The sequence below is a fragment of the Pistacia vera genome, unplaced genomic scaffold, assembly GCF_008641045.1.
Source record: "Pistacia vera cultivar Batoury unplaced genomic scaffold, PisVer_v2 Contig432, whole genome shotgun sequence".
Classification (NCBI taxonomy): Eukaryota; Viridiplantae; Streptophyta; class Magnoliopsida; order Sapindales; family Anacardiaceae; genus Pistacia; species Pistacia vera.
The window spans coordinates 1716034-1739209 of NW_022196260.1; the positions used below are offsets into that span (position 1 = coordinate 1716034).

A 23176-nucleotide genomic window follows, 5' to 3' on the forward strand; every position below is an offset into this window, starting at 1 on the left:
AATGTAATACGCGCGATTACCCTGGTTCACCCAATGTAGGCTACGTCCAGCTGAGTAATATTATTGCAATATGCCTCACTTCTCTCGTTACAATGAATGAATTGTTCTCACACCCATAACAAGAGAAAAGTATGTTTATATACTAGGTTTAAGAGATTAAACCTAGTTTTACAAGAATTCCTATTCCTAAGCCCAACCCAAAAAGGAATTAATAACTTAAAAGGAATCCTACAGCGGTTATACATGGAAAAGCCCAAAACCGCCTACGGGCTCGGGGGCGCTGCCCCCGGACCCCGCCCGCTCACCGGGGAGCGGGGCACCCCGCTGCCGGGGGCAGCGGACCCGAGTGCGTCTCCGTTACCCTTTAATGCGAAGTAGTCGACAACTCCAACAAAAAATGGGAAGCTCATGGCCTCTTTCACCTTACTCACCCTCTCAGTTCACTCTCTCCTTTTCTTGTTCAATATTTTCTCCATGAAATCATTGCTCTCAAAATGGATACTGACGACAGCCGTCCTTTCACCAGCCCCAACATCCCAAAATATGCAAACCTTCTTGTTGCAGCACAAAAAGATAAAAGAATCCTTGTTGGCACTGAATGGATTTTCCTTGTCATCAGCTCCTTCATCTCCTTCTCTTCTCATCCGCCACAATCTTAGCATCAGCAACAACATACAGTGGCAAAAATTTCTCCTTAAAGGAATTGTTTTCGACCGCGGCAAGTTCATTCAAAAGACCATTTCTTACTTTGCTTTACCTGACACTCTTTGGTGTTGGCTACTTTTTCTTGCATTAGTTCTGCTTCCTCTTTCCTCTCACGATGAGTTTTCAAAGTCCTTTTGCTTTGAAAGTTTATTTTATTTTGCTATCGGTTTTGGCTGAGGCTTTGTATGATTACTTGGCTGTTGTGTGGACTTTAGCTCTTGCTGTTCCGGTGCTTGAAGAAAGCTATGGAATCGAGGCGCTTGGAAAGGCGGCTAAGATTGTTAAGGGCATGGAAATGCATGGATTTCTTGTTAATCTTGTGATGACAATTCTCTCTTTTATTGTTCTACAGGGGTTTAACTTTCTGAAATTCAAAGATTTTGCAGCAGTTGAAGTGATAATTGGATTGCTTATATTGAATTCTCTCTGGCTAATTAAGATGTTTGGGTTGATGGCATATACAGTTTTGTACTATCAGTGCAAGAAAACTCATGGAGAGGAAGTTGAATTGCAAGGGGACTTGGAATATAGTAAAATACCCAACTTTCAATTTATCACTGAAAATATTCCCTGCTGAGAAGATCTTTTTTCTGTTTTCCTTCTGTTTGTGTGTAATTTCGATAATTAAATATGTTTTTTTATCTGTATAACCCCCAGAATTGTTATTTGTTGTGCCAAACACATTCTATCAGATTTGTTATTACGTGTTTACTTCCAATAAGCTACAATGAGGGCAAATTTCAGAATCGAATAAGATGTGCTGTCAAAACTCAATAGTGCTTTATTTGATAATTTTTAATAGAAGTTTCTTTCATGCTTAGATTCACGTCATCATAATTTGAATTTTTTCTTTTCCACGAGGTTTAATCATCTATATACTTAAACGTCAATTTGTTTACCATCTTATACTCTATTGAGATGTTAAGGGAAATGGTTTTCTTCTGAATCTTGTGTTTACAATATTGTTCATAGTGCCTCATGACATTAATTTGATGATGGGCAGTAAAAAATTATCTGCAATTCCCATAATTGTTGGATAGGTTGTAATTGAGCCGAGTTTTTGGCTAAACGAGCTCGGCTCGATTACATAAAGGGCGAGTTTGAGTTCAAGCCGAGCCAGCCAAGCCAAAAATTTTCTAGCTCGGCTCAAACTCGATTAGGGATTAGGGGTAAACGAGCTTGAATTCGAGCCGGCTCGAATTAGGCTTGACAATCTTGTAATTTTTTTTCATCTCCTGCACTAATTTATATAAGCAAAAACTACAAGTAGGGGCAAACTCGAATTAGGCTCGACAATCTTGTAATTTTTTTCATCTCCTGCACTAATTTATATAAGCAAAAACTGCAAGTAAGGGCAAACAAGTGCTGATGCTACTACACAAATAGATGAACTACTTCACACTAAATATAAGCATATCAATGGCCCTACCAAAAACTCTCCCCTCTTCTTTCATTTGATTTAAAGCTTATTAGGATTCCATATTGGAAGGGAAAAAGGTGGGCATGTGGATTATAAAGGGCTTGGACACCCTTCCTTGGCAAGCCGGTTTTCCAATGAGACTTCTACCCAAGCCCACAAAAGGTCCACTATCCAGCCCAATTGTCTGAGTTGTTAGATGAGTCTTTATCAAATGTTATCAAAGCCAAACCTGCCCAAGCCCATGTTCTGGAAGGGGCAACCTAGGAAAGGGCTACTTGGGAAAGGGCGACCTCTGAGAGTGGGCCAACGATGTTTTGGAAAGGATGACCTAGGAAGGGGCAACCTTAGAGAGTAGGCTACCCAAAGTGAAGTCGTCCAGAGTGGGCCAATGATGTTTCGGAAGGGGCAACCTAGGAAATGGCTACCCAGGAAGGGGCAACCTTAGAGAGTAGGCCACCTAGAGTGAAGCCGTTCAGAGTGGGTCAACGTGGACGTTGGGTCTCGAAGCGTGGGAGAATGTTAGGATCCCACATTGGAAGAGAAAATGATAGGCATGTGGGTTATAAAGGACCTAGACGCCCTTTCTTGGCAAACCGGTTTTCAAAAGAGGGTTCTACCCAAACCCACAAAAGGCCTACTACCCAGCCCAACTGTTTGAGTTGAAATGGGTCTTTATCAAAGCTTAAGCAAAATGGTTTTTTCTTTTCTTGGCAACCCAAACAAACAAACAAACAATGCTTATGATCAGGATAATGTTGTATGATAATAGTAATATGCATCTTCATTTAGGAAAGATGTTGAACATAAGTTGGGTTATCTGAACAAAATAATAAGGAGAATATATAACCCAAGATTTTATCACACCCAAAAACCCACAAGGCAAACACTAATTCATAACAACTACCTTGAAATCTCTGATCGACGGAAAGAGTTCAGAAAGAGGTTGCGTTTGACAGCGAGAATAACCGCTGCAGCTTATGGAATTAAAGGTACATGTGGCGTTGGCATCGGCGTTGTCTGACGGCAAGAACAACGATTGATTTAGGGATTTCTAATTTAGCTAAATGGAGATTACAAGAACGATGGGGTTGTCAAGTGTTTGGGTTAAATCAATTTTGAATTTCTGATTCAGGAATCATGTTTTACCAATTTTAATATTGGGGTCTGATTTGTTAGTTTTATAAATGTTTATAGTTAGAAAAATATTGTTTTAATCCCCCATAGTTTCTAAAAGCATCTAAAAGCACCCTAGTTATACGAGTCAGCTTTGGCTTGCGAGTCTATCGAGCCAAGTCGAATACTGATCGAACTTGACTCGATTATTTCAATGAGCCCAGTCAAGCTTCAAACGAGTTTTAATCGAGCCAGCTTGCGAGCTGCTCGGCTCGGTTGACAGCCCTTGTTGGATTTGTTCTAGTAAAGTATATCTACCTGGTTAAGGTGTTTATTCACGACGTACACAATTTTGTACTACCAGTGCAAGAAAAACCATGGAGAAGGAGTGGAATTGTAGTAGGGTTCAGGCTATAGTAGAGTGCCAACAGTTCCTTTTCTTAATGAGAGTTTAGTATGATTAAGACAAGTTCTTGTTTGCAGAATTTGGTCCTGAATTTATGTATTTTAATAATGAGTCCTTTTGAATTTTCTCATGTTATGAAGTTACAAATGGGAAGTCTGTAACCACCACTGGGTGGTTTGATTGTAAAAGAACAAAAGAAGATTTAATATGGTCTCCCAAGTTCAAGTCACCTGATGGTAAAAGAGCAAGAAGAGGGTCTAATATAGTCTCTCGAGTTTGAGTCTTCACGACCCTCAGTAGGGGTGGAGCTTTTAACAGCTCACTAACAGTTCATTAACGGCAATGAAATTTTTGTTATTTCAGAAACATCAGGGGAATTTTTATTGTATTTCTCTTAGTCACTTGTAGGCTATAAATTTACTTGAAATAGTTCTTTTTTTTTTTTTTTTTNACTCAAAATGATGTTTAATTTGAGGTCTATAATAAAAGAACAAGAGGAGGATCTAACATAGTTTCCCGAATTCGAGTCCCCACGACTCTTAATAGGGGTGGCCACTAGAGCTTTGACCCAGTCGGTAGTTCTAAGGTGCCAGAGGATTAGTTAAGGTGCACACAAGCTAGTCCATGGAAAAAAAGGGAAGTCTATTAGAATACCCTTAAAATTCAGGGTAAAAGCAAGTGGCTTTATTTTTTTTTTTTCCTCAAAATGATGTTTAATTTGGGATCTATAAATAGCTATGAGCCTGTAACTCAATGATGTAAAATTCTACTTAAGTGGGAAATATAACGCTTCACAACAAGGATCCATATTCATCTCTTGTATTGTTTCTTTATGTAAATTGTAATTTTCCTTAGGGTTAATAACATTAATCTCCCTAAGGTGTGATAAAAAATCAAAAGTCCCCTTGAAGTTTTAAAAATAACAGAGATTTTCCTGTCGTTAGGTTTTAGGTGTTAAAATAAATGGTATAAGGGTAATTTGATAATATTTATGAACTCATACGAGTATAAACTTTAACAGCTCATTAACAGTTCAATAATGGCAGTGAAATTTTTGTTATTTCAAAAACATCAGGGGAATTTTTTATTGTATTTCTCTTAGCTACTTGTAGGAAATAAATTTACTTGAAATAGTTCATTTTTTTTTTTTTTTTTACCATGAAAGATATATGATTTTAATTGATACCCACAAAATTAAACTAAGTTCTTAGTGTAATTTAGAGTATAGTTTCTCACTGCAAGTCCATTCTTTTAGTCTAATATGCTAATAACCAAATTTGATTGCAGCTTGTGCCCTGTTTGTTAGGTATAAACATATACTTGTTTTCTAGTTTTTTCCTGTTCTGGATGGAAAAGTAGGACATTGGATGAATGTGCATTCAACCAATAAGATAGTGCATATCAACTCATGTTACTTGCACATATATCCTTATTGGACTAATGCATATACATCTTATGCATGCAAGATTTTCTCAAACGCAAGATATAGAACGTGTGCATTGACCATAGAGAAGCAATTAATAGTCTAGCTCTAATCTACTCTGGTACACTTTGACAAAACGAAAGCAACCCAGTCAATACGCTAATTGCCTAGACTTCTAATCCATCTTTTAATTTATGTCACTTAACTGATATTGATTTTTCAATGCTGCTTAGTTTCAAGCACTAGTGGCCCCATAACTTGGACAACAGTTTCACCAAACTGTTCTTCCTCAAGTACATGGTCTTGGTAGCCCCATCCCTTGGACAACAGCTTCACCAGACTGTTCTTCCTCAAGTACATGGTCTTGGTAGCCCCATCACTTGGACAACAATTTCACCAGACTTTTCTTCCTCAAGTACATGGTCTTGGTAGCCCCATCACTTGGACAACAGTTTCACCAAGACTTTTCTTCCTCATGAACATGGTGTAGGAGTAGACTCATTCAACACATAACAGTATAATTTGTTCATTAATTTGTTGTGCAAAAAGTTTCAGAAGATTTCATTTCTCAGAAATGGCATTACATTTTCTTCTTGGTTCTGCAGATATTCTCAGAGAAGCACTCAAAATCTTCTACTAAAATGGGAAGCTCATGGCCTCTTTCACCTTACTTACCCTCTCTGTTCACTCTCTCCTTTTCTTGTTCGACATTTTCTCCACGAAACCATTGCTCTCAAAATGGATAACTGACCAAAGCATCCTCCTTTTCACCAGCCCTGTTATGCCTAAAAATCAAGGTTGACATAAACTGATGTCAGTATGCATCAATCAGAAGGCTTTGCACCGTCCAGAGTATGTCATATAGCCTAAGATAGAAAAAATATAGTTGTCAACAACCCAGCTGACTCAGGTTTTGTCTGTAAATGAATTTGGTTCGCACACATGTCTAAAGCCTCATTTAATTTAAGGAAATTTCTTAAGTTCTCAACCAATGGGAAGATAGGAGAGATTTGCACAACACCAACCCATTTGCAATAATGTAATCATTACCGTAAACACAACAAGTATAAATAGGTAGCTCTCTCTCACAAAATCAAGACCAGACACTCTCAATTCAACAAAGAAAATAGGAAAGACACACTACTAGAAAGAGACTAACTTCACATTCTCTAAGAATCCTTAGAACACTAAGCACCTGCAACCCCAGATCGCAGCATGAACACACTAATATAAAAAAAACAGTGGATGAAAGATTTGCTTTAAGCATCTGAACCACTATAAAAATCTTTATTGTTTCCTTTATCTTTACGTCTTTGTATGTTATTGTGAAAACAGTACCTTATTCAACTCTAATAATCATTTCACGTGTAATTTTTAAGATCTTCTAAATACTTTACACATGCGAATTGTTGGTGTCAAAATCAAGCATCAACAAACTCCAACACCCCAGAATATGCAAACCTTCTTGTTGCAGTACATAAAGATATAAGAATCTTTGTTGGCACTGAATGCATTTTCCTTCTCATCAGCTTCTTTATCTCCTTCTTCTTCTCAATCGCCACAATCTTAGCATCAGCAACAACACAGAGGCAAAAATTTCTCCTTAAAGGACTTGTTTTCGACCGCGGCAAGTCCATGGAAAAGACCATTTCTTACTTCGCTTTACGTAATTGTCTTTTGTGTCTGCTCCATGTTCCTTGCATTAGTTCTTCTGCTTCCTACCATAATGAGTTTTCAAAGTTCTTTTGCTTTGAAAGTTTTATTTATTTTGCTGTCGGTTTCGGCTGCAGCCTTCTATGGTTACTTGGCTGTTGCGTGGACTTTAGCTCTTGTGGTTTCGGTGCTTGAAGAAAGCTATGGAATCGATCCGTCTGCGAAGGCGGCTAAGATTGTTAAGGGCATGGAAATGCATGGATTTCTTGTTAATCTCGTGATGACAATGCTCTCCTTTATTGTGCTACAGGGGTTTAACTTTCTGAAATTCAAAGATTTTGCAGCAGTTGAAGTGATAATTGGATTGCTTATATGGAATTCTCACTGGCTAGTTAAGATGTTTGGGTTGATGGCATATACAGTTTTGTACTATCGGTGCAAGAAAACTCATGGAGATGAAGTTGAATTGCAAGGGGACTTGGAATATTGTAAAATACCCAATTTTCCATTGATCACTGAAAGTATTCCCTGATGAGAAGATCTTTTTTCTGTTTTCCTTCTGTTTTTGTGTGTAATTTCGATAATTAAATTTGTGTTTTATCTGTATAACCCCCAGAATTATTATTTGTTGTGCCAAACACATTTTATCAGATTTGTTTTTACATGTTTACTTCACATAAGCCACAATGAGGACAAATTTCAGAATCAAATGAGATGTACTCTCAAAACTCAATAGTATTTTCAGATACCCAAAAATTTTATAACATCTTCAAAGGGTCTGAACCTCAAATATTAGCACCATGAGTTTTGCAGAAATTCTGAAAGAAGCCACAAAATGCTTCCTTTAAAATGGGAAGCTCTTGGCTCGCACAAACATAATCACCCTCATATTCTCCCTTTACTTCATGTTCATCATTCTCTCCCTACTGATTCATGGACCACTGATTTGATATTCAATCAAAACTGCCCAAGTACTTTCACCAAAAGCTTCAGATTGTCCCATCAGCCACTTCATATCAAACAGCAACTGAGATTCATCATAGCATTACTACTAATCTCCTGTTTTGCCTATCTCAACATTATGCTATTCTCTCTACCAGCTACAATTCTTGCATCTTCCATAACTACTTATTGCTCTTCGGAGCGATAATATTTTATCTTTCGAAAACTTAATCTCGAAACTGATGCGATTACTATGAGTCCATTGATTGCTTACTTATGTATAACATGCTTTGATGTGTGTTACACTGTCATAGTTTTAGTTATTTTGTTCTATCTTGTGCTACAGCTCAACCAATCATCAATTCCAATTGTTTCTTGCTTTGGCTTTTTACCTCTATTTGGATGTTGTTTTGACATTAGAGGCTGTAGTTTCAGCCATTGAAGAGCAAATTTATGAGATTAGATTTACAAGGAGAAATGGAATATGCTACAATACCTACTCCATCTAATGTTTTTCCATAGCAAACGTCAAACAAAGAAACATCGAATAGAAATAATTTGAATCTTTGTTCTGGAATAGTGGATCAACAACATCACCTAACAGATTAATTTTTAGAATCGATAACGATGGCCTTCTCAAACCTGTCATTCTTATAATGTCAACATATTCAGTTCTAGGCATGAGTACAAGCATCATTTAGTTCTGCTACTAAATTATATTGTAGGCAATTTGTTATCAAATGCTACAAATATGATATCATGCATTTATAATATAAAATTTTGTGAGTACTAACTGTTAATCTCTATAATTTTACCTGAATTAAAATTGTTGTACTTGAAACATTCCTATCTAACTGCTAATATAATAACATAAAGATGCATTAAAGTCAACAATTTACTTTAATGGCAGTTGAAGATTGCACAGATGGCAATCTTACTTACCACAAAATGGTCAATTTCCCAGGAGTATCTTAACACAAATCAAAGGGAGTAGGAGTGGACTAATTTAAGCCTAATGAACAATATCTCAATATACAGCTTATCTTCTCTTTTGAGATAAAACATTTTCAAAGGGCCTAGTAATCCTCAATAGTAGCATCATGAGTTCTGCAGGAATTCTAACAGAAGCCATTAAATGCCTCTTCAAAAACTGGAAACTCCTGGCTTATACATACATAATCACCATCGTTTTCTCCCTTTACTTTATGTTCATCATTCTCTCCTCAAATTCATGGACAAACGATTTGATTTTCAATCAAAACTCCCCATGTTTACTCACCGACAGCTTCATATTTTCCCTTCTGCCACTTCACATCAGACAGCAACTGAGATTCATCACTGGATTAATACTAATCTCCTCTTTTGCCTATCTCAACCTCTTCTTATTCTCTCTTCCAGCCACAATTCTTGCATCTTCCATAACTACTTGTTCCTCGTCGATCGATTTTTCATCTTTCAAAGACTTCATCTCGAAACTGATGCGATTGCTGATGCGTCCGTTTGTTACTTGCCTACACATAACACTTTTTAATGTGTGTTACACTGCCATAGTTTTGGTTATTTTGTTCTCTCTTGTGCCACAACATAACCAATCATCAATTCCAAGTATTGTGGTATTCTTTTTTGCTTTGTGTTTTTATAACTACTTGGATGTTGTTTGGACTTTGGGGGCTGTAGCATCAGCCACTGAAGAGAAAATTTATGGGATGGAAGCATTCAGTAAGGCTGCAAAACTTGTTGAGGGTAGGAAGCTTGGTGGGTTTGCTATAAATAACTTCTTCAAGGTACTATATGTGATTGTTTTCCAGGGCTTCAAAATCATTGAATTTGGGGGATTTAAAATAGTTTCTAGCTGGTTAGTTTTTTTACTAGCGTTCAATTCTCTATGCTTGTTGAAGATCTTGAAGCTGATTGTTTACACAGTGTGGTACTACCATCTCAAGAAATCACATCCACGTGGTGAAGAGATTTGTGCCACAGAGATGAATGGAATATGCTAACATGCCATGGAATATACTTGAAAGGGCCAAGCATGTCCACGCAGGAGCTTAGCTCAATCTTTGTTGTTGGGTGTTGGGTTTGGCAGAGTAGTGCAGAGAGCCAGTATTAAATTTCTCCATTAAATTTCGTTGATGATTTTTTTTTTCTATAAAACGTATGCACATCTTGTATATGTACAGGAAGAAAATGGAAAACAAAAACGAAAAGAAAGACTTAGAGATAATCGATTACAAGATTGAAACTTGCGATCAAGAAATTGAGTTTTTAAGGCCAGAGAGTGTCCAGGCAGAACCTTGAGTCCGCCAGATCTTCATCTTCCACAGTTGCTTGTATATAGCTGTTAGTCTCCAGCTTCAATTGGTTCTGGTCAGCGAAATATGTTGAGGAGGGGAACTGACTGAGTATTGTTTCCACAGAATCAGAGTTTTGGTGTTTGAGATGAAGAAGTTGAGTCACCAGAAGAACAAGAGTTGCCATCAAAAACAAAAGCAAAGATTTAAGTTATCTGAGAGTTGTTGATCGATGTATGAATTGATTAGTTTTCTGAACATGTTATGTGCCATTTATAATAAATGGAAAAAAAAACAGGGGTTGTCATGCCCATTGATTATTCATAAGAGCCATTGGTTTTGTCTGGTAATGGTATGGTGTCGGTGCTGAACCTGGTTTTGTTCAGGTTTTCGAATCTTCCAATGTTTCCCAAAGCCAAAGCATTGGCTCCCTGGAAATGTGCAGTTGTTTTCCAAGGCCATTTGTATTCCACTACTTGGTCATGGGCCAATTTAAGTCTCAATTGTTGTAGAATGAGGCTAAACAAAAGCCCAAGATCCTTTAATCCTGTTGTTTGAGAAGATTTCGTATATATGTATATGTGCATGATTTATGAAAGAATTTGTGATAATAATTAATGCCGTTCGAATAAAAAATATAAATCTCTTTGTTAAGTTTTAAGTATTAAAATAAATAATAAATATTTTATTTAATAAATATTTATTAATTTATAATAGTCATACTTGAGAGGTGTCATTAATTTTACTCACGGTGTGTATCAGTTGGCCGTCCTTTTCACTATCTAAGGGCATCTCCAACTCAACGCTATTTTGGGTTATAGATGACCAAAGTAGCTTGAATTTCAACTCCAATCTAGCGTCATTTTTTCCACCAATTCGGTGCCCTGCTAGGTTGCTACAGTGCCACACTAATTTGTGTAGTATTGTTCATGCACACCAATTTGGGGTGACACTGTTTAAAGAGTAAAATATATTTTTTTTTGTTATTTGTATTTAAGCTAATTTGTTGAAATTGTCGCAGATGAAAATATCTGATTTCAAAATTTTCTTGCTCGACATAGATAAATCAAAGATACAGAGGCTCACCATGCTCTTCGAAATGCATTAATTAATCATTTGTGGGAAGAATATACTAATTCGAAAAATTAAATTACTATCAATATAGAATTTTACTTTTGTGTTTTTGTTGTCTTTTTTTTTTTGGTACTATTTTATATTAGATGTAATGTTTTTCTATATTAAATTTAATGTATATTTGATTAAATAAATGTTTAATTTTATTAAATTAGTATAATTTTCAAAGTAATTATTGTTTAATAAAAATATCATTCTTAATATTTTATTAATATATACAAAAATAATGAGTGAAATAGATTAATTGTTGATTATTATAATGTAAAAACAATATTCTAAGAAATATTATTTTTAGTATAATATTTAATGCAGTGGATTGAAGATGTAATAGTGTTTCACATAAAAATCATATCAATTTAGTGTGAAAATTGTACCAATTTGGTGCAATATGTTGGAGATGGTTTAAGGACATTTTCACAATTACACAAAAAATTAGGGGAAGGTGATTTTAAGTCATTTTATTAAATTACCATAAATTTTCTTTAAAATAAAAAAGAATTCTTACGGGGAATTCTTATTTTATTTTCTAAATAGAACAAATTAATTTATAAATTTATGAAAGCTAACATTTCTCTCTCAGTCTCCACATAAATTCAGTTTATTTAATTTTTTTAAGAAAAATTCTGTAGTTAAAAAAATATTATATAAAAGGCTATCAAAAATCAACAATATGGAAAGAGAACAGAACACGTAAGAACCAAGAAGAAACAACTGGAGATGGTGTCCACATCTCTGCGACCCATCAATGGACCTCTAATTTTCTCCTCTTTTCGCCCTCTTCATCGCTCTGCATCTCTCCACAAGTATTTTTTTTCACTTATCCACTTCTTCATTTTCTCAAAGTTTTGTTCTTTTACATGTTTTCTCTGTTTGGTTGCTTAGAAAAAAAAGAACCGAGGAAAAGTAACTGAAAAATTATAAATGGCACTGTTTTGATAAATTTTGTTTGGTTTTTTATTGTTTCCTTGGAGTGTATGTGTTTGTTTTGGTAAAGTTAGTCGTTTTGTGGTTAAAGATTTGGTCTTTGTGTTTTTACTAGGGATATGGCAAAATTGAAATATCGAAGATGAGAAAAAAGAAGGTTTGTTTTTTCAGTGGCCTTGATGATGAAATGACTGGAAATTTTTTATTTTTGGTTTTTTGTTTTGGTGACAATTTAGGAAATTTTAGATGAAACTAATTGCTGCTTGATAAATTTACTTGTGTATCCCAAAATGGCTCCTTTGTTTATTTTTTTTTTATAGAGGATGAGTTCACCTCAGTTTGTTAGTAGAACATGATGGGGAATTGTTAATTAGATTTTATTTGAGAAATCTAATGTATACACTGGAAGTTGATTGAAGTTCATGAGCTTTCGGGTTAGGTTGGTCAGTAGAATTCAATAAACTTGTGTTAGTTTCAATTTTTAGATGCAATTTCTTAATGTAGTTTAAATTGTTTCATGTGGTAAAAGTGGTTTTTGAGTAAGTACCAGTGCTATTTAGTGATAGAGTGTGAAACCTGTTGGTTGTGTCATGTGACTTAACCATAATTGATGCCTATATCCTGGCTAGTTATGAAGTTTTTTGGCATGATTAAGTTTTATAGGAACAAAACAAGATGCAAATCCTAATAATGTTACGTACCGAAATAGTTTTACAATATTAAATCTTTTTTTTCAGGTGGGGATTGAGAAGAGACCAAGATGCAAGCCTGACATCCAGTAGAACCAGGAGCCAAGAGTTTCTTGTTTTGGCCAATCCAAATGTATGAATCAACCCCAAGGCTTCCTCATGTATAATGCGAGTATATTTGGTTTGCATATGGTCAAAGGTTTTGTAGGTATGTAATTGATGTTTAGTCAGCAAATGCCTCTTGGTAGTGACAGTCTGGTCTCTGGAGTCGTGTTAGATTACTTAGTTGTAGTTGCTTAGCAGATGGTGCAAGTTATTTAGAATCATCAATCTCAGAGGTATCTTGGTATTTGAAAGGATACATAGATCTATTTAGTTCATTTTTGACAAAAATCTTAATGACACCGAAGTCATCTGTCTCTTTGGCTAGAATCAAACAATGAAATAAACTTTGATTTCAGTAAATTGTGAATCATAAAGCAAATCAAAGGAACAACAAAGTTTTATTATATGTCATCCAATCTAAATAGTCTAAAAGCTGAATTTTAAAGGCTTAGTTTGGTGGGTGTTCTTGTAAAGACACTTGTATCAGGTAGTTGAATGAAGGCATTATGAGTGTTAAGATGGAGAGATGGGTTATGTTTTTATTGGGAGTGTAATTTGTTTCACATAAATAATCAATGGAAAATTTCCCACTTTCCAGTCTACCAATTACAATGCACAAAATTGATAGCATTCCTGCACAAACAACTTTCATAAGCATAGCGCCAAAGTCACTTCTCTGTGAGTACCTGAATCACAATTCTTCGGTTTAGTTAAGAGCACTCACCCTTTTACGGACTCAGTGGAACTTATTTATTAAGTGCTTTTAGACTCTCCTCCATTGCTATACTATAAGAGGCCTCTGTGAATCCAGTTTCTCTATGTTCTACAATCACATTCCTGGGCACGTTGATCATTTGCTCTTTTCCTTTTGAGTACTGCACATTGTGTCTCGATTCATTTGGAGGTTCTTAAACTCTCTCAAAATCCCTTTAGAAGTTGCTTTCCTTTCAATCTATTATGCCCCCAAAGGAATTTAGTGAAGACTGTCTTGAGGGTTTAGAATAGTGTTTCAGATTAAGGTAATTACCCCTTTTGTGGAAAATGATAGCTAGATTGGCGTGTCTATATATGCATTTTCTGCATGATGTTTCATGATCATATCGTCCTATATGAAGAATTTGTCTTTTTTTCTTGCAATTTCTTATGGCTTGGAATCATCTGTTCGAGATGCAACTTGCACTTTTTTCCTTGCAACAATTTCTGCCTTATACTTAATTTACTTACAGTCAGTGAGATGAAACTGATTTCCTTTTTTACCTCTTTTATTTCCAGTAATCATATAATATGCTTTGCAGTGTATAAGAATTAAATTCACCTTTGTTCCGAATCACACTTATTTACCCTTGCTTCATTGTGCAGGTTTCTAAGTGGGGCAAAAGTTTCATCAAGGAGATAATCATGGTTGATCCTTTGGAAGCCAAGCAGTTGGCTGCCAAACAAATGGAGCAAATTAAAGTGAAGGAGAAATTCAAGGTGGAGGAAGTTTCATAATTGATGAAAGATAACTCATATAAAAATACTTGTCTAATGTCTGGTGTCAGCAGCCATTGGTGGCTGACAATTTCCTGCTGAAGTTTTGGTAGCTCTTTGGAAGTACTATAAATTTTCTCAAATCTATGGGAAACTCCTCGTACTTCCTACTTTAGATTTGGACTGGCATGTAGGACTCGAAAAAGTGTTTTGTTTCATTAAGAAGACAGAAAAAACCCTAAGCTGATAACTTCTGAAAAGAACTAAGCCAGTAATTGTCTACCACATTCAATGATAACCTTATATTCTAGCCAAAGGGCAAGTTTAGTTGCTTTGGTCTTTGGTTTTGTATTGTAATTTTGGGCATGCCGATGCTGTATTGCCAACATGGTTTAATTTCCCATTCACCTATCCAACTTCTTAATTCATGGTTTTTTTGCTCTAATTTAGCTCACTTGTACATTCTGATGGCTTGCTTTTGCTCTTTCAGAGACGACGTCAAATTGAGGCAATCAACGGAGCATGGGCAATGATTGGTCTCACAGCAGGCCTAGTAATCGAAGGTCACACTGGGAAAAATTTTCTAGCTCAGGTGAAGTTCCCTTTTCTTTCAGTTGGCTAACTAGAATCTTTGGAGTATTAGACAATTTGATTAATGTATTTTCATGTTCTTTTTTTGTCTTTCAGCTTGCTGGTTATTTGTCTGCCATCGTCAGTTTTTTTGTGCATTAGACAATAGTCCAGACGGTATTGAAATTCAAGCAATTGCAGATTCATTCATGAAAGGATGTTTGTAGGATTCAAATGTTTGGAACGAAGATGGGTTTCCGTTTTCCATGAAAAAGAGAATAAATACGTAGAATGGGCTGGGCTGGGCCTAATATTTCTAGTTCATTAGTTTAGGAGTTTGGGTTATTCAAGGCCTGTCTATATTGTATATTTTAGAAACAATTTTTTGGTTTTTGAAAACAAACGATACAGCGCAAATAATTTTACTAGCCTAATCAAAGTGATTTGTTCCACCATAGATTAACTACAGTGTCGACCCAGTAATGTTACCAGTCATTATCCACCATTGGATGGATGATTAGCTTAATCATCGGTTTGACCAACGATCATACATTTAATAGCAGGTATTAAGTCGGTAACAATACTGAATCGATATTCAAATTGTAAATGATTTGATGGCTTGGTCCTATTAATTGACCTTTTGGGTCATGGACCATAAAACTTTAGGCCTCTTAAATGTTGGCTTCATAAGTTTAATTCCACCTTCTCTGGAATAATTTTAATTTTGTGAGCCTGGAAGGGAAGTGGCAACCTTACAACTAACAATCTCTTTTAATAACCATCATTAGGTAACCTGATGGTAAAATAGCAGAAAGAAGTTTCATGAGCTTCTGAGTTCGAGTCTCCATAAGCCCTAATAGGAGTGGCAACTGAGGAGTTTACCTGATCGTCAATTTGAGAGTCTTGAGAGATTAGTTGAGGTATGCGCAAATTAACCTGGACACCAAAAAAAAAAAAAAAAAAAACAATATCTTTTCATTCATGAATAAAATGAATTGAATTTGGATGTCTTCATGCATGCCTTTTGCAAGATTACCAATCTCTTTTATTCAAATTCATGCGCAAAGAAAACCCTAATCGATCGTACATTGTTGAGACATTTAAAATTACAGGTTTATTGCTAAATTGGGTAAGTAACATTTCTTACTGATTTGACACAATGAGAACACCATGTATTGTTCAAGATTCAATGTATATAGTAATCGGAGAAAATTGAGCTCGACTGATTTTAAAAAAATTGTGTTATATATCTAGTTACATATGAGTGGTAAGGGCTTAGGGTCAAAGGGTTTGCTCTCCTTATGGTCTCAGATCCAAATCACAAGAACGATTGCCAATATTATTAGCTACGAACAGCAAACTTGCCTTGTTCAGGTTCGAGGGACTAGTCAAGGTGCGCGTAAGTTGGCCTGGACACCCCCAATAACCAAAAAAAAAAAAAAAATTTACACTTGAATTAATGTATATTATTTATTGAATAGGTTATAAGGATCGATTTGTCACACTGATACCGAATCAAAAGAAAACCCTAATCCCGGAAAAAAAAGAAGAAGAAGAAAAAGAAATCATTGGATTAACGATGAATGTTTGTATCAATGAATAGTGTTCACCCAACAATCTTTCATATCAACAATACAATTAGTTTAATCTGTCATCCAATAATTATCGATCGAATAATGTTATCGTTTCATTTGAAGTGATCCCTTATTTTTCAGAATTAAAGACATATAATTTACACAAAAAGGTGTGGCATTAATAGGGCCAAGTAGATGAATTGAATTTGGATGTCTTCATGCATGCCTTTTGCAAGATTACCAGTCTCTTTTATTCAAATTCATGCGCAAAGAAAACCCTAATTGATCATACATTGTTGAGACATTTAAAATTACAGGTTTATTGCTAAATTGTGTAAGTAACATTTCTTACTGATTTGACACCAATGAGAACACCTTGTATCGTTCAAAATTCAATGTATATAGTAATCGGAGAAAATTGAGCTCAGCTGATTTTAAAAAATTGTGTCATATATCTACTTACATGAGGTCAAGGTTTTTCATTTGTTATATATATATAAAATAGAAGTTAAAATTATGTGAAAATACATGTCTAATAAAAAATAGTCAAATGAAAATTTTACATTTAGAACCAACAATGGGTTGGCCGAGTGGTAAAGGCTTGGGGCCAATGAGTTTGCTCTCCTTGTGGTCTTAGATTCGAATCACAAGAACGATTGCTAATATTGTTGGCTACGGACCGCAAGACTTACCTTGTTCGGGGTCGAGAGACTAGTCAAGGTACGCGTAAACTAGTCCGGATACCCTCGATAACAAAACAAAAAACAAAAAAAACTTACACTTGAATTAATGTATATTGTTCATTGAATAGGTTTTAAGGATTGATTTGTCACTCTAATACCAAATCAAAAGAAAACCCTAGTCCCGGAAAAAAAAAAAAAAGAAGAAGAAGAAATCATTGGATGAACAATGAATGTTTGTATCAATGAATAGTGTTCACCTAACAATCTTTCATATCAACAATACAATTAGTTTAATCCGTCATCCAATAATTATGGACCTAATAATGTTATGATTTCATTTGAAGTGATCCCTTATTTGTCAGAATTAAAGACATATAATTTACACAAAAATGTGTGGCATTAATAGGGCCAAGTAGATGAATTGAATTTGGATGTCTTCATGCATGCCTTTTGCAAGATTACCAGTCTCTTTTATTCAAATTCATGTACAAAGAAAACCCTAATCGATCATACATTGTTGAGACATTTAAAATTACAGGTTTATTGCTAAATTGTGTAAGTAACATTTCTTATTGATTTGACACCAATGAGAACACCATGTATCATTCAAAATTCAATGTATATAGTAATCGAGAAAATTGAGCTCAACTGATTTTAAAAAATTGTGTCATATATCTACTCACATGAGGTCAAGGTTTTTCATTTGTTATATATATATATATATACAGTAAAACCTCTTTATAGTCATAATGGTGGGACTAACTAATTTTATTACTATGAGGAGGTTATAACTTAATAGAGGTGTAGTTAAAAAAATTTCTTATTTCATAATTCATGTTTTAGTAGTACAATATTAAGATTTTAATTCATGTTTTAATAATATAAGGGTTTCAATTCAACACTTCAACAGCCTACTTTTAAAACGGATAGAAGATCGTGTTTTGAAACCAACAAAGATAACTGTCCTTGACAGAATTGTAAATACAGTTGCTGCATGACAACTGATGTGAAGCCACAGATAATTACCAATTGTTTTAAGCATTACAAAATTAGGACCCCCGATGTCGATGAATTGCAAGTTATAAATGAAGTGAATGAGGAGAATCAAAAAGTTATTATAGAATTGAATGATCAGATTCAACAACTTCACTACACTAATCGAATAAATATTAGTGTTTTCCTTAATCATCCAAATGAGTAACAAGTCATGTATGTTTTAAAAAAAAAAACAAAAATCATTTCTACAATTAAACAAGAAGAGAAAGGAAATAATTATGAGGATGATAGTAGAGAAATACAAAAAGTTTCATGTCAAGAAGCTCTAAACATGCTTGAGAAGTTAGAAATGTTTTAGCTTTAACAAGAAAATATCCATGCTAGCGAGTAATGTACCCGCAAATTAAAAGATGTGGTAACAATTCTAAAGCATAAATTATTGTCCCAAACAACTTCAGATAAAGATTTTATTTCATCTTAAACCTTAAATGTAACATACCATATTTTTTTTTTGCAATATAGAGATAATTATTACTATGTGGAGGCAACTTTCCTTAAAACGGGAATTAGAAAAATTATAACTTATTACAATATGGAATTTATTCTTATTTATAACTATCCCAAATTGGGAATATAATTTTTTATGACTATGTAGAGTTTATTCCTATATAGAGTATCATTATAAAGAGGTTTTACTGTATATATATATATATATATATATATATATAAGTTAAAATTATGTGAAAATACACGTCTAATAAAAAATAGTCAAATGAAAATTTTACACTTAGAACCAACAGTGGGTTGGCCGAGTGGTAAGGGCTCGGGGCCAATGGGTTTGCTCTCCTTGTAGTCTCAGATTCGAATCACAAGAATGATTGTTAATATTGTTGGCTACGGGCAGCAAGACTTACCTTGTTCGGGGTCAGGAGACTAGTCAAGGTGCACGTAAACTAGTTCGGATACCCTCGGTAACAAAAAAAACAAAAAAAAAAAAAAAAAATTACACTTGAATTAATGTATATTGTTGATTGAATGGTTTTAAGGATCAATTTGTCACGTGATACCGAATCAAAGAAAAACCTAGTCCCCAAAAAAAAAAAAAAAAAAAAAAAAAAAAAAAAAAAAAAAAAAAAAAAAAAAAAAGAAGAAGAAAAAGAAATCATTGGATGAATGTGAATGTTTGTATCAATGAATAGTGTTCCCAACAATCTTTCATATCAACAATATAATAATTTCAATTAGCTTAATCCGTGATCCAATAATTATCGATCTAATAATGTTATCGTTTCATTTGAAGTGCTCCCTTATTTGCCAGAATTAAAGACATATAATTTACACAAAAAGGTGTGGCACTAATAGGGCCAAGTAGTATAACATTACAGTTCCCAACTGCTGAAGTAACCAATAGAAGGAATATAATTAATAATTAATGATGCTAACCTTCAAGGATTAGAAAACTTAATAAACTATTAAATGTGATTAGGTGAAAAATCATCTTATCCATTATGTGATACATTTCTAAAGTAAAATAATAAGTGAGATGGTTAACAGCTAAGGGAAATTGTATTCTCCAATGAACAACTCTTAAGGGATAAACATTTTTTTTTTTTAATGTAAGACAAAACGCTTTGGTTATTAACTTATTAAAGTCAAACTTTGTTTCCTTAATCGTGTTTATGTAACATCCTACTTTTCATCGCCTCAAATTAAGATAATATTTCTGTTTGTTAATCAAATTAAGAAAAAGAAAATGTTAATCAATGTGAGTGTTAGAATTAAAAAAAAAAAAAAAAAAAATACGGTATCTACACTGAAAATTATTTGAAGATCTTCTTATTCATTGTGTTAAGTGGTAATAGATATTAATTTTTGTTAAATATGTAAAATAATAACTACTTCTACTACCCAATCCTCATTAATAAGAAATTGGGTGGTTGATGCAAAATTACATTCATATAAATAAATTAAGATATTTGAGCTGATTTGAATGTTTTGTGCTTATATTAAAGTATTCAATTAAAATACCTATAGATACGAAGTACTTTAACATATCTAATAACTCCCAAACAACTCAACCTCTTCAAAAGCACTTCTTGTAAACGTGGATAAGCACATAAAAAAAAAAAAAAAAAAAAAAAAAAAAAAATTAATCAATTAAAACATATATCTCTTTTCACCAATCTCTCTCTTCGTATCTTATACAAAATCATGGTGGGCTCATAAAAATTAATCTTTATAGGTAGATAGATAGAGAGATCCACGAGTCTTGATTACAAATTATGACCAAAACCCACCAATAATTCCCACAAATCAAGATGAAATTTGTCAATGTGTTGCATCTCCCAATTGGCTATAGAAACCAAGAACAAAAAAAAAACAAATTAAATTAAAGTCTGTCAATTTGATACGTGAAGGCTCAACAAACCCTATTGGGGAAATTGGAAGTTGTGGCCTTTGCGTGTGAAAATTTTGATTTTGGTATTCAAAGAAGATTGATTTGAAGAGTTCAAATTGGGAGGGCTAAACCATTCAATTTCAAGAGCTTGTTGAAATTTTGATTTATGAAGAAATGTATATTCAAAAAGGCAGCTTGGACTTAGCGGATTAGGGGCTCCACCACCCTCTTTTAGAGCTTCTTTCTACGACCAACTATTTAGATTTAGATTTCCATTCAAGTTGGAAAACTTATAAAGATACAACCAATATGTCAAATTTATATTAAAACGTCTTGAGCAAAGAATTACTAATATAGGGGTAGGAGAGGTTTTCGATTTTTATCAGTAAAAATTCATATAACTCTGAAATACTTGTCATTAATCTTATTATAATTATCTATTAAACGTTCATGCAATTTATGGAAAAGTCTCTATAAGAAAAGTGGTTTCACCACCATTTTGAACTTCCATCTATGAGCAACCTTTTGAGAAAAAATGGGTCTTCTAATCCATTAGTATAGTGACAAAGTCAATTGACGAAGCCAATAAATTGAAATTATGTTCCGCACATGCAATTGTCTAAGTCATGCTTTCTTATAAAATTAATTAATAATATGAATTGGCTGACCGACACGATAAGACAAGCTTTCGAATTATAATAATTTGGTCATAGATAATAGTTTATGATTAAGGCTTGTACCATCAACCACTTGTTTAAGAAAGATTGATATCATCTTCTGGGCATACAATTTTAAGTAATTTTGGTGCGTCTAAAATTTGAATATATGCATGTATGTCAAATTGTAATATATTGTCGTTGTCGACTATAAACAATCACAATTGACAAAAATAACTTATGAGGATGCGTATCGCTATACAAAAAACTTTTGATGAAAAACAACAATGTTCTTGATCTTGTATGATCTAAAACTATTTTTTGTTTGTTAACTAGGGTGTTCGAGCCAGTTTATACGCACATAAAACTTCTCTTTCAAGCGTTAGAATTATGAGTTTGATCAATGAATGTTATTTGTACATACATCTGTGTAACAAGTCAATGTTTTTATCATTAGGAGTATCCAGACCAGCTTGCGCGTACCTCAATAATATTCTAAGACCCTAACATTGTCAACCGGATAAGAACCTCGATGGCCACCCTTTTAGGGCTTTAGGGGACTCAAACTTAAAGTTCATAGAACCTCATTTGCTCTTTTACTATTAGGCCATCTAGCAGTGGTTACGAACTCATCTTTAATTATATGAATATTGTTTATGGTGGAATGAATGAGATAGGTTCAACTAGGCTACAACCGGTCTCAACTTCTTTCAAATAACTTAGGTGGAGAGGATACTTGGTCATATTGACTCAGATTTAAGGTGGACCAAATCCAATTTTGTAGACATATTTAAATAGTTTTATTTTAAAAATAAACCCACCCAAAATTGTTTTGATTAAATTTATCCCAATTAGATTCAACATCATATATAAAGTTCATTAATTTAAAACTGACAAAAACCCTTCTTGAAATAGAGAAAATATAAAAATATTTATATTTATATTATATAAATTTCATTTCCAACTTGATATTTATTAATGGTTTTCTTTTCTTTTTGATAAGGATGTAATCTTGATTAATGTAAAAAATCAACCTCATGAAATAACAAATTAATTAAATTAAACCCAAACAAGTCTTTGTCATAAGCCTTATCTAACCAATGAATTAATTAATCAAATTAATTTGAGAAGACAGGCGCTAAAGGGAGCACAAAAAGCAAAATAGACAAACAATGGATAATAATATTCTTTGGAATAAACTAAAGAGATAATTATGAGAAAAAAAAAATAGAATTTGGGTTAGTCGTAATCTTTAAATATGCTTAATTAAGTGGTTATATTCAAATGGGTAAAAAAGTCTTTTGGATTATCTAATAAAAGACTGAAATTGATTTGAACTTATCAAGAACTTTCTCTGGAAAGTGACCTTGTTGGCTGGCCAAATCCAAGAGTGTTCATTAATTGTATTAGAAAATTTGTCAAAGTTTTAAGCATGCTTGAACCTAGTGTGTTTGGTGGGTTTCTATTTTTTTTTTTTTTTTCTCTATATTTAAAAAAATATCTCATTGAAAATTAATTAAATATACGTGGCACTATGACGTTCGCTGATGAAATTCTGATTTAGATAAACTAAGCCCATACGTAGTTGACATGTAGATAAGTTTATTATTATTTTTTACAAATAAAGCTAACTCTTTCATATTAAAACAATATATCTTTTCATATATATATATATATAATGTTAAATAAAATTTTTATGCAACTCTATTTTTTTATTGGGAGTGTCCAGGCTAATTTGTGTACACCTTAAATAATCACTTAAGGTTCTGAAGTTGACAACCAAATAAGTCCTTATGTATTTTATATATATATACACACATAAGGACATTGGTATCACATGTAAATGTAGAAATCAATTAAAAGTTAAAAACAATCAAATGTGATAAAATAAACCCAAAGAATTTAATGTGCATATGTTATTGATAATGAATATAGTAACCAATTATAATGTAGAAAGTTTAAATACATTTTTTATCAAAATAATTTTTTATATCAATAGTTTTCAAGATGGTACATATTGAAAA

At 33.7% G+C, this 23176-nt stretch overlaps 4 protein-coding genes across 4 annotated transcripts; all 4 read left to right on the forward strand.

The window, feature by feature from the left end:
• Nucleotides 1–820: 820 nt before the first annotated feature.
• Nucleotides 821–1307, forward strand: LOC116143725. The gene has a single exon (XM_031429159.1). It carries the CDS (start codon nt 821–823, stop codon nt 1280–1282), a length of 462 nt encoding a protein of 153 aa, XP_031285019.1. The 3' UTR covers nt 1283–1307.
• A 5486-nt stretch (nt 1308–6793) lies between these two features.
• On the forward strand, nt 6794–7252 carry LOC116143726. The gene has a single exon (XM_031429160.1). The coding sequence runs from the start codon at nt 6794–6796 to the stop codon at nt 7250–7252; it is 459 nt and encodes a 152-aa protein (XP_031285020.1).
• A 1408-nt stretch (nt 7253–8660) lies between these two features.
• LOC116143784 lies at nt 8661–9802 on the forward strand. Its single transcript, XM_031429240.1, has 2 exons — nt 8661–9446; nt 9586–9802. The coding sequence occupies exons 1-2, from the start codon at nt 8763–8765 to the stop codon at nt 9646–9648; spliced, it is 747 nt and encodes a 248-aa protein (XP_031285100.1). The 5' UTR covers nt 8661–8762; the 3' UTR covers nt 9649–9802.
• Nucleotides 9803–11765: 1963 nt separating this feature from the next.
• Nucleotides 11766–15059, forward strand: LOC116143786. The gene is made up of 5 exons (XM_031429242.1): nt 11766–11890; nt 12749–12833; nt 14165–14278; nt 14766–14867; nt 14963–15059. Exons 1-5 carry the CDS (start codon nt 11805–11807, stop codon nt 15005–15007), a joined length of 432 nt encoding a protein of 143 aa, XP_031285102.1. The 5' UTR covers nt 11766–11804; the 3' UTR covers nt 15008–15059.
• Nucleotides 15060–23176: the final 8117 nt, after the last annotated feature.

Coding starts and splice junctions, on each gene's coding strand:
- LOC116143725 (XM_031429159.1), top strand. CDS start 821: ATGAGTTTTCAAAGTCCTTTTGCTTTGAAAGTTTATTTTATTTTGCTA.
- LOC116143726 (XM_031429160.1), top strand. CDS start 6,794: ATGAGTTTTCAAAGTTCTTTTGCTTTGAAAGTTTTATTTATTTTGCTG.
- LOC116143784 (XM_031429240.1), top strand. CDS start 8,763: ATGAGTTCTGCAGGAATTCTAACAGAAGCCATTAAATGCCTCTTCAAA. Junction 9,447..9,585: donor CTATAAATAACTTCTTCAAG/GTACTATATGTG, acceptor TTGTTTACACAG/TGTGGTACTACCATCTCAAG.
- LOC116143786 (XM_031429242.1), top strand. CDS start 11,805: ATGGTGTCCACATCTCTGCGACCCATCAATGGACCTCTAATTTTCTCC. Junction 14,279..14,765: donor AAGTGAAGGAGAAATTCAAG/GTGGAGGAAGTT, acceptor TTGCTCTTTCAG/AGACGACGTCAAATTGAGGC. Junction 14,868..14,962: donor GGAAAAATTTTCTAGCTCAG/GTGAAGTTCCCT, acceptor TTTGTCTTTCAG/CTTGCTGGTTATTTGTCTGC.